This window comes from Notechis scutatus, chromosome 4 (assembly GCF_049901735.1).
Source record: "Notechis scutatus isolate UNSWTSFEM ecotype Mainland chromosome 4, rNotScu1.2, whole genome shotgun sequence".
NCBI lineage: Eukaryota > Metazoa > Chordata > Lepidosauria > Squamata > Elapidae > Notechis > Notechis scutatus.
Genome location: NC_142012.1, coordinates 144,312,989 through 144,323,326, shown reverse-complemented (window position 1 = coordinate 144,323,326; position 10,338 = coordinate 144,312,989). Strand labels below are relative to the sequence as shown.

Genomic DNA, 10,338 nt, shown 5'->3' with positions numbered 1-10,338 from the left:
AACAGTATCTTGGTTTCCTTATACAGAGATAGAAAGCAACAATGAGTAACAATGCTAGTGAATTGTAAGGGCAGGTAAAGGTTGTTACAAAAGGAGAAGAATTTGAAAGTGAGGAAAGAGTTCAGTCCTGCTAGCCCATCTAGCCATGTGCCACATGTTTTTTTTTAAATCATTGATAATGAAATTTTGAATTTACTGTACATATATCGGGCCTGAATTTTCATTACTCCAAGTTTACATAAACAAATTGCAATTTGCTCAAAATATAATAAGTAAATCATGGATTTTTCAAACCACAAATCAGCACTATATCTGAATGGGTCAAAGCATGTGATTTTATTTTATGAATTTGAAACTGTATTTTTAGTTCAGTGTCACTGTGTTTTTATGAACCCTTTGGATATATCTGATGTATTGTAATTTATTATGCATTCCTGCCACAATTTTCCAAGTATAGGCTTTTTCTAGCTTAGGGATTGGAGCCAACATGAGAGGCTTAACCTCTCGCCCAATGTAGTTATGAAAGCAATTTCTGCCTGCCCAGTCCTTTGTATCAGAAGGCAGCTTCAAGCATTGTTGCCAGTTAAGTCTGCTTAATTTTCATCCTTCTCATAAAATGACTTTGGTTATATCCTTTAAAACTGTACATTTCAAGTCTACTTTTTCTGCCTTTAGGGGATTTTTTTTTTTTTTTTTAGCTTTCATCTAATAGTTTCTTGTACAAACTTCTGGAGAGACTGTTGTTGCCATGCCCTTCTCCAAAACAACAAGGACTGGAGAGGAATCAATTTGCAAAGGTCAGCATGTCTTGTTAGGTTAGGAATGCATTGTTCGTGATGGAAATTATTTCTAGTAGATCAGGCATTTGTGATATATAATTAGCAGAAGTACAAAAGATAGGATTGATCAGGCAACAGTTTTCCAGAAAAGAAAAAAGTGCTTCCACCAGTAAATTTTTAAATAGCTATTTCTGTTTAGTAAAAGGAACAGGACCATGTATCATTGTATAATGACCCAAATCTTATTCCCAGTGACTTATTTTCACCAGCATCAAATTCAATATGCTTCATCATTGTCTCTTGACATATTATAAGACACCAGGTGACATCAGATAGATGTTTTGTAGGAGAAAGTTGATGTCATGTAAGGAGAAATTTTGTACATCTCCTGAATGAAATCAGCCTCAACTATTATTTAATGTGTTTCATGCCATTTTCATGAAGACATTCATTTCCATTTGCTTTTTAATATTTTCTTCTTCTGAGGAATAGTCTTTTGCAGTGGGGAAAAAACTGCATTTTTGAGCCCTCTCATTCCACATGATAAGAATGAAATTGCCTTCAAATTATTTTTAAAAGGAGAAAAAAAATCAGTGAAATTCTCAGGGGATGAGTAGTACGATTCTTTACTTTACTTTCACTAGGAATACATTTGGTTATGCATCAATTCCCCCCATGTCTATGTCTGAGTTAAATTGCAAGGCGGATAGACTTAGGGAATTTCTCCTAGGAATAACTCAAAGGGTGGTGAGCCAGGGAGCAAGGGCAAGGGAATAAGAGATGAAGTCCCAAATAACAGCTTCTTTGAAGCAGTAAAGAAGGTCAAAACTATCACCAGAAGAAATCAGGAAGAAAATGTGAAGCACCATGAGAATACCATGGAAAAATCAACTCTCCTTCCTCAAGATAGAAAGGAAACTCTTGGGAAATTATAGGCTTTCAGCAAAACAAAGAGCTCAGACTCAACTAAAATTCTCATCCACAGGCTTCAACCATTTTCTTTAAGTCAGCAAATCTCAGCAAAGCAAAAAATTCATATATGTGTAGTCCTCAACCTTCAACAGTTCATTTAGTGACAGTTTAAAGTTACAATGACATTGAAAAAAATGATTTATGACCGTTTTTCACACAATCGTTGCAGCAATTCCATGGTCACATGATCAAAATTCAGATGCTTGGTAATTGGTTCATATTTATGATGGCTGCAGTGTCCTGAGGTCATGTGATCACCTTTTGAGATCACCTGACAAGCAAAGTCAATGGGGAAGCCAGATTCACTGAACAATCTTGTTACTACCTACAGTGATTCACTTAACACGTATGGCAAGAAAAGTATTAAAATGAGGCAAAACTCCCTTAACAAATGACTCACTTAGCAAGAAATTTTGGGCTGAATTGTGGTCATAAATTGAGGATTACCTGCACCTGCTTGCTATGATTAAAGATTAGGAGGAGCTGGTCTGAAAAAAGTTGGTAGCTTGAAAACATAACCACAAGCAAGATGTAGGATTAAAGTTTAAAATAATTTCTTCACATGGGACTTCCAAGCTATACTCAAACCCAAAAGTCAGGTATAATATCTGCAGCTATACACCCCTAATTCTAGCATGTCAATCAAGCTCTATGTGGAAACATTGGCTTCCTGAAAACTGCCAGTGATATCACAGAGACCACTAACTGGCCAACACACGACTGGTTTGTGTTTTTAATGGTTTGTTCCATATTAGGAACAGGCACAATGGATTTAAAGAGCAACTTCCTCAACACTATCTTTTCTGACTCTTGAATAAAGATACGCAAAATGCTGGCAATCCAAAGAGAAACAGGTGCAGAGCATTCCAAATGTTGCTCTATTTAAAGCCGCCCGAAAGCTTAGGGTTACAACAGCAGCCTCAGAGGATTATATCAGGTTTGTTCAGACCCATAAGAGAACCATGGCCAGAACAGGTATTGTACAAACTTAGATATTTTTGAACTGTTATTCATGTAACTATATAATACAAATAGCTATGCATTTAGTCTGGGAGTTTCTGTTGGTTTCATTCATCAAATATGGATTTTGAATAAGGTGTATAGTGTACAATTCCACCAAAGAATTATGCAGATCTACACTCAAAAGGCAAATCTGAATAAATTGTAGTGAACCAGTTTTAATTTAGCCTTGGATTTTATTAGGTAAATAATATATCACAATGTTCCTGATACTAAAGTAAAGAGAGCAGACAGGAAAAACATTCAATGGTCCATCATGGTTATTAATATAGCATGCGTTTCCTGACCAATGGAAATTCACAGTTACGCTTAACTCATCTTGAGATATTATTTTCTGATGGCTACACACTTAGTTAAATAGAACGTAGGACAATGGCTTCAAAAACAGAATTTCGGGGATTTTTTTTTTTTTGCAAGTGGCACTGTAGAATACTTAAGTTTTATTCTTTAGAGGGTCTCCCCATCAGCATTTTGAGCAAACTTCTGTTCCCACAGCATCAATCCAGCTGTTTTATTTCCAGTCTGCTACAACATAGTTGAAACTATTTCAAAGCTGTTTTTTGTTTGATTTTTCTTGGCAGGTGAGAGGATGCAATATGGCTCACTTTCTATTTGTTGAAGGAAACTCTTCTTTCATACCTTTTTGGGAATTCCAAACTTCACATCCTGGGAGATAGATTTTGACTTCATGGTTTTGCAGTCCGTCTTCACTCTTTCCCAAGTGAAAAAGTTAGTCTGAAGTTAGCCAGAATTTAACTATTCCTTTCATTATCAGGGAGGAATCTTGGTGTAGAGTGCTAGACTTCTGAGGTGTCATTCTTTGTCTGACCAACTCACTCCTTTGTGTGAAATGATGGTGAAAAGCTTTTTGATCTGCAGTAGTTCGGGGTAGAGAAGAGATTTTTCTCAACAGGTCAAGTCAGCAGTAATGGGGAGCATTCCAAAATACCGCATAATTGTGCTGAGGGTTTGGGAAATGAAAATAATTATTATCAAAGTTACAGTAAACTGCAGTGAGGTTTCACCACACATTTCATTACTTTGACATAATTACAAAAGGTGATAGACATCTATGTAATCTAGTCCAAAGATTTATCTTGTGGGACAATAAGATAGAATAGTAATACATTCATTAGTGGTAATGTTTGGAGTATAGGCAGAGCCTGACATGATGAAGGCCAGGTTCATTTTAGTTGAATACATTTGTTTCTTGTAGATGCTTCTTCTTTGCAAATAGGAAGCTGAGACAGTACAATCTCCCATTGTGGGCCCTGTATAGCTGGCTACTTGGAGGTGTGCTTCCCCCAATACTGAGCCTTCAGAATAATGCTCTTGATAAGTGTTTTCAACCTTGACAATTTATGTCCCAACCTGTTATGTTTCTTAATGCAATAAAAAAAATAGAATATTGATTCAGGCAGAAAGACAGACAAAGGAAAAAGAAACATGCTAATTTTGGATAGGCTTCCCTAGACATTATTTTGGCAAGGAGCAGTCACATTTCCCCAAATTGTTTATTTTATTTTATTTTATTTGTATTGATTTGATTTGTCAATAACTTACAAGATAATAAATATAAGAATAAACATGAGTATGAATACTGGAAAAAGGTATGAATAAATGGAGACAATAGGACAGGGATGGTAGGCACGATTGTGTGCTTATGCACACCCCTTACAGACCTCTTAGGAATGGGGTGAGGTCAATAATGGATAGTTTAAGGGTAAAGGAGTCAAGTGTAGTTCTAGGTTGTCCAAGCCCAAAATCTCAAGCCTGGTGGTGTAGGGGTTGTGAGCAGAGGAGTGTAGTACTCTTCTCGTGAAACACTTCTGGACTCGCTCAATTGTATTATTGTGCAGATTCCAGACAAATAGTTTTAGGTTACGTAGTGCCTTTTCTTCTGTAAAGTCAATATGTAGTAGATCATTGCAATTAGTTGTGGTATGACTAGGAAATGTGGGGCATGAGCTATTGCTGTTTACAAAGGATGAACTGAAGAACGTGTTGAAGAGGTTGGCCTTAACAGCTTCATTGCTACAATCTTTCCCATTTGGTCCTTTTAGGGGTGGGATGGTTCTTGAGTCAGCTATTTGCTTGCTTGCTTGCTTGCTTGTAATAATTCCCCTGGAATCATTTTTCCCCCATACAGCTATCGTCTGACTCCTGACACAGGGAAGCTCTGCAGGATATCATTTTGCCCCCAGACAGCTATTGTCTGACTCCTGACACAGGGAAGCTCTGCAGGTGGGATGGTTCTTGAGTCAGCTATTTGCTTGCTTGCTTGTAATAATTCCCCTGGAATCATTTTACCCCCAGACAGCTATTGTCTGATTCCTGACACAGGGAAGCTCTGCAGGATACCTCTGACCCTCTGACATTATCTGACTTCCACTGAACTGATTTTTTGTTAAAAAAGCATGTTGATGGATTTTATAGCTCTTTCTTATTCTATTAACTACTATTAAGGTATTTGTATACATAAATGCCATAATGATGGGTAGCTTGTCTAGTTGAGCTGGCTTCTGCATACTCAGATCCAAGACTTTGTATACTTCCAGACATACATGAATCAGATTATTAAAGCCAAATTATATTATTATTTATTTCCACAAGAAATAAGAATATTATAATTATAATATAATAGTAAGAATATTAAAAAATAAGAATAAATGGCAATAATTCAATTTATTCCATGGGAGAACCTAAGATTTCCTAAGGCCTGGATATGTTCCTAACAACATCCCTGAGTTTCATTAGATTATAAATTCATTGTAACAGTAGGACAAAATTTAAATGTGCAGGAGGATGTACTATTAAAAGCTTGCTTCTTTATTTAATGATATTTCTAGGTCAACCTTCTCCCACAGATTCTGGGCAGCAAAAAATAAAACAGCACTGATTCAATTAAAACAAGCAACAAATGCAATAAAATTCCTTTTCAAAAACAAAAACATCATGCTGAACCCAGTGAGCTTGAGCCAAAGGCATGATTAAATTAAACAAATGTAACATGTTTGCAAAAAGCTGGTAGTGTTGAAACCATACATACCTATGGGAATTCCATAAACTGGAGGCTACTGCTGAGAAGGTCTTGTACTTTGTCTATACTCTACTTACTATAGAAAGTGAGGGTGGAGGAAATCTTAGCAAGACCTTTTGCAAAGTATAATCTCTTCAAGTATCTCCAGCTTGACTCATGGTATTGATGTACAATTGGTTGATGTCAAGGTATTGTTTACATCTCACCCTAAATCAATGGGTGACCTTCCTTCCTGAAAATATTAAATAGTACAGGGGAGCCCTAAGAAAACCCACATTGGAGCAATCAGGATACTGAGCATTTTCCTCTGACTGACTGGTATCATTCAGATAGGAAAATATTGTCTCCCATTCCTCTCAGATAAGCTTTAATTCATTTTTTCTTCTTCTTCATTTATTCTCTTTTCTGTTCAATAGATCTGGACAAGTCCCTGCAGTTTTCTGGCAAGGTTTTTCAGAAATGGGTTTCTTAGGGTTGAGAGACAGTGACCGGCCCAAGGTTACCCATCTGGCTTCAGGCCTAAAGAGGAACTAGAACATATGGTCTCCCAATTTCTAGCCTTTAGAAATAGCCTATTCATGATTTGAATCAGAACTGTAGTAAAATCACACATTGAATCAGCTAGCTCCTGGAGTGGAGAAAGAAAACAGGAACTAGTCTTTTCCTAAGAAAGTAAATGGAATTGCATGAAAGGAAGAACTATGCAGTTACAATAAATGCTATTGTTTATAGATCACATTGATGGTATCTAACAGGATAGAATCATTAAAAAGTGAAGGAATGCAGAGGCACTATAGGTCATCCCAATCTCTTATCAAAGGCATTCTGGTGTAAGCTGTGATTCTCAATATTTTTTTTACTTATATAATGTGAAAACCCAAACATATATAATTTGTACCTTACTTTGTTTGAGTCTCTCCTGCAGTTCTTTGTGCAAGGCAATAAATTATATTTCATTGCATCTATGTCAAATGGCTTTGGCTTTGGCCCTGTTCTTTAAAAGCAGCATTTTTCCTACTATAATACCACAATAAGTGGTATTGAATATTGATGCAAGTCATCGACGTGTGACCCTGATTTGTGCCTGAATGGAATCAAGGCAATTTACAAGAATCCTCTGTAGTTGATTTACATTTCTTTAGGTGTGTATTGGTAGGATTTATGTAACTCTTTTTTGACTAAAGAGCATTCAAGGCAAAAATGAAACAGATACTTTTGCATTTAAATTAAATTACAATGAATTTAATTTTTAATGGCTACATCCCCATTTTAGAGTCTGACTTCTGTCTTAGAAGTTAGGACAAAATTATTGCATTCAAGACTCATATTACATACAATATGTGTGTGGTGCGTTATTTCACATCCAGTAGATTTTAATGGCACATTCTCCCATGTCCCACTCAGTATTTATATCAGGCTACAGTATTTGGTATTAATCCACTGACCTAGTTTTCTCTCTCTCTCTCTCTCTCTCTCTCTCTTTTTTTTTTCCACACACATGGACACATATAAAAAACATAAAATACACACATAATTCCTAGAGCCTGCGCATTCTAGGTTATAAATTCAAAACTAACTCACTGCCTCTTTACCATTAACAAAAGCAAAATATATACTACTGTAAGTGTAGTAAATGAGCTAGCTTTCTTTATTTTTAATTAGGATGTCATGGGCAGATGACTCCTTTAATGATGTTTGAATATTGGGCTGAAACAGATAATACAATCTTCTTTTCCACTTCTTTTAATGCAGCTATAATTATGAAATGGCATGTGAAAAAAAACTTTGGGGGAATAGGCAAAAAGATGCTGCCAAGGGAATGGTCAGGTCAGATAAGATACAGCTGTGATCCACAATTTTTGCAGCATGGTAGCCTGGCTTGGGGGAGGGGAGAGGGGAACATGAGCAGCAGGCCAACGCACATATGTGCACACAGCTCAACATGCACAAGTTGAGTTGTGCACGTGTGTGTGTGTGCCCGCCTGCCACTTTCCTGGCCCAGTTGTGAGTGGGCCATGGCCTGGTAGTGGGCCATAGCCCAGGGGTTGGGGACCCTTGGGATACAGCACAGCCCACAGCTAGAGAATGTGTGGGTGAAAAGGCTTAAGAGAGTTCCCTTCTTAGTTTTACAGGCAGTAAAGGAGACAAAGGTGGGGAAGAATTGTACTTTCAGACTTGCAAGTTTCTGCCCATCTAGCATTACAATAAAATAGCTCATCTGGTTGCGATTCTATCTGTTTTACCCTGCAAGGCTATCATTGATCTTGTACACTGTTTATAGATGACCTAAAAGACATTAATACATAATGTAGTTGCCGAGGAAGTGAGGAGCATGGCTCAGTGTGCCAGTATGATTCTATTGCTCTCTGAACTAAAACTGGCTACTCGTTGGCCTCAGGTACATTTCAAGGTGTTGGTTATATGGATGGCCTTGACAAATATATGCAAGCACTTGACAAAAATGTGCAAGATTGCATAATGTAAAATGTTTTTTAAATCCTGAACATCCAGATGACATGTAGAAGTGGCTCAGATAGACACCTCCCTAATTTACTCAATGGCAAGAAGGAAGAAGGGGTATAAAACAATCTGATTTCTTCTTGAGTTATTATAGTCAATCTCTGTAAAAGTAATTTTAGCCTTCCAATGTGGATTTTTGGTTCTAGTCTACCTTGTGGGACCAGAGATAAACTTTATAGTTTATCACCTGTAAAACTGTTCATGATATATGACCCAGGTATTTGATGGACCTCTTGTGTCCAGTTGTTTCTATCTATCCAGTGAGATCAGGAAGAGTATTTGGGTCATATCACTTTAAGTAATGTCATCTAGAGGGACCTAGGAGGATATATTCTCTGGCATGATATCTGCCCTCAATACACAAATAGAATATCATTCTGAACATCTAATTTAATACATTTAAATGGCAGTTTCTAAAATGTTACTATGTGTAACATATGCGAAGAATATATCATATCTACTGTATTATTCAGTAAATAATGCACCCCAAATGTTCATCTTAGTGAACTACAAATTTTGCTTATAGTTAATCATATTTTTTAAAATTTTATTTTCCCATTGTGCAAATAAAATCTTCATTTTTTTTTCTCCTTAGAAGAACAGCCATTGCCATATTCCAAGTATGTTGTACCTGTTCTTCTCATGATTGGCTGGATTGCAGGTTGTGCATTCATGGTTTATTATGTCTTCTCTTAAAAAAAGGCAAGTGGTAACAATATTACATCTAGAATAGTAAGTATTATGAACTGCACATTTCATTACCAGACTTTATTAACTACTTTTTTTTTATACAGGAAAGAAGACTGCAAACAAACCTAAAGGCTAATGAAGATGATCTGTTTCTTAGTTTAAGAAAATACTATTTTGATAACTTTAACAATGAAAACATAATAAAATTTATACATTTTGTCTTCCAAATCTTTAATAGAAAACAAATAAACAAATCAGTTTTGTACATATATGTAACTTTCAGTGAAAATTGCATTAGACATTTGGTAATAAAACAATAGTGGCCCATATTCTGGCACTATTTTATATTGTGCTATCTATAGACAGAAGCATTGTTATTTGTCCTATGCTTAGTGGCAATGTAGAAATTTATATATTTTGTTGCTTGTAGTTAGAAAACATTAATTGATTGCTTCACAGTTGTCATCATTGCCTTGTGTTTCCCCTACACTATAGTTCTATAATAATATTTTAAATGATTTGAGGACTTTTAATTTTGTCTCATAAGAAGCATATTTTTAAAAAATGATAGTAGCCTGACTTTCATGAAATGAAAGATAATATTTGAGGTTATATTTCATTGGTTTCCGAGTGAAGAATACTTTTAAGAATAATCAGAATCATAAATGTTTGGCAGATTGACATATGATCCTTATAGCTTGTTTCTTCCAATGGCTCTTATACTTTATTTCTAAGACTTTGACTAGAAAATCTTAAAAATGATCACACTTGTGTAAATCTAAATGCATACATAGCCTTATAACAAATGTGTATTTGTAGCTCTAACTTTATTGTAAAGTTATGGTAACAGAATCTTAGAAAGTCTGAAAGTATATCTATTCTTGCCCTCCCCCGCCCCTGTCACCTTTACAGCCCAATAAACTAGAGAGGGTCTCTTCTGGATTGTTTACCATGTCCTCATTCTTTCTGTAGACTCAGCTGTACCTTGTCCAACCATTATGTATTCTGCAGCTTTACGGCCTGTCTCCCAAGGTCATTCTCACATACTGTTACAGATATATTGTAATGCCCTATCTAAAATGTAGCATTAGGTTTGAAAATGTGACTTATCCTACAACCTATATCGTATCATTCAAAAATATATTCCAGTGAATGAAGACTTCTCTATTACCTGCCCATCAAAACATATGGTTATCTTAGGTTTGCTGTTTGGAGTGGAATAAATGAGTAGATTCACAGTAAAACTGTGAATTTGCAAAGGTCAGCATGTCTATTGGCAGTCCTTGAGCTGGTGAGGATTTAAGCAGGGGGTCAGTT

The 10,338-nt window shown here is 36.1% G+C and overlaps 1 protein-coding gene across 1 annotated transcript; it reads left to right on the top strand.

Moving 5' to 3' along the window:
• Positions 1-2,572: 2,572 nt before the first annotated feature.
• Positions 2,573-9,968, top strand: STRIT1 (small transmembrane regulator of ion transport 1). Its single transcript, XM_087965215.1, has 3 exons — positions 2,573-2,726; positions 8,927-9,033; positions 9,126-9,968. Exons 1-2 carry the CDS (start codon positions 2,714-2,716, stop codon positions 9,025-9,027), a joined length of 114 nt encoding a protein of 37 aa, XP_087821341.1. The 5' UTR covers positions 2,573-2,713; the 3' UTR covers positions 9,028-9,033; positions 9,126-9,968.
• The last annotated feature ends 370 nt before the right edge of the window (positions 9,969-10,338 follow it).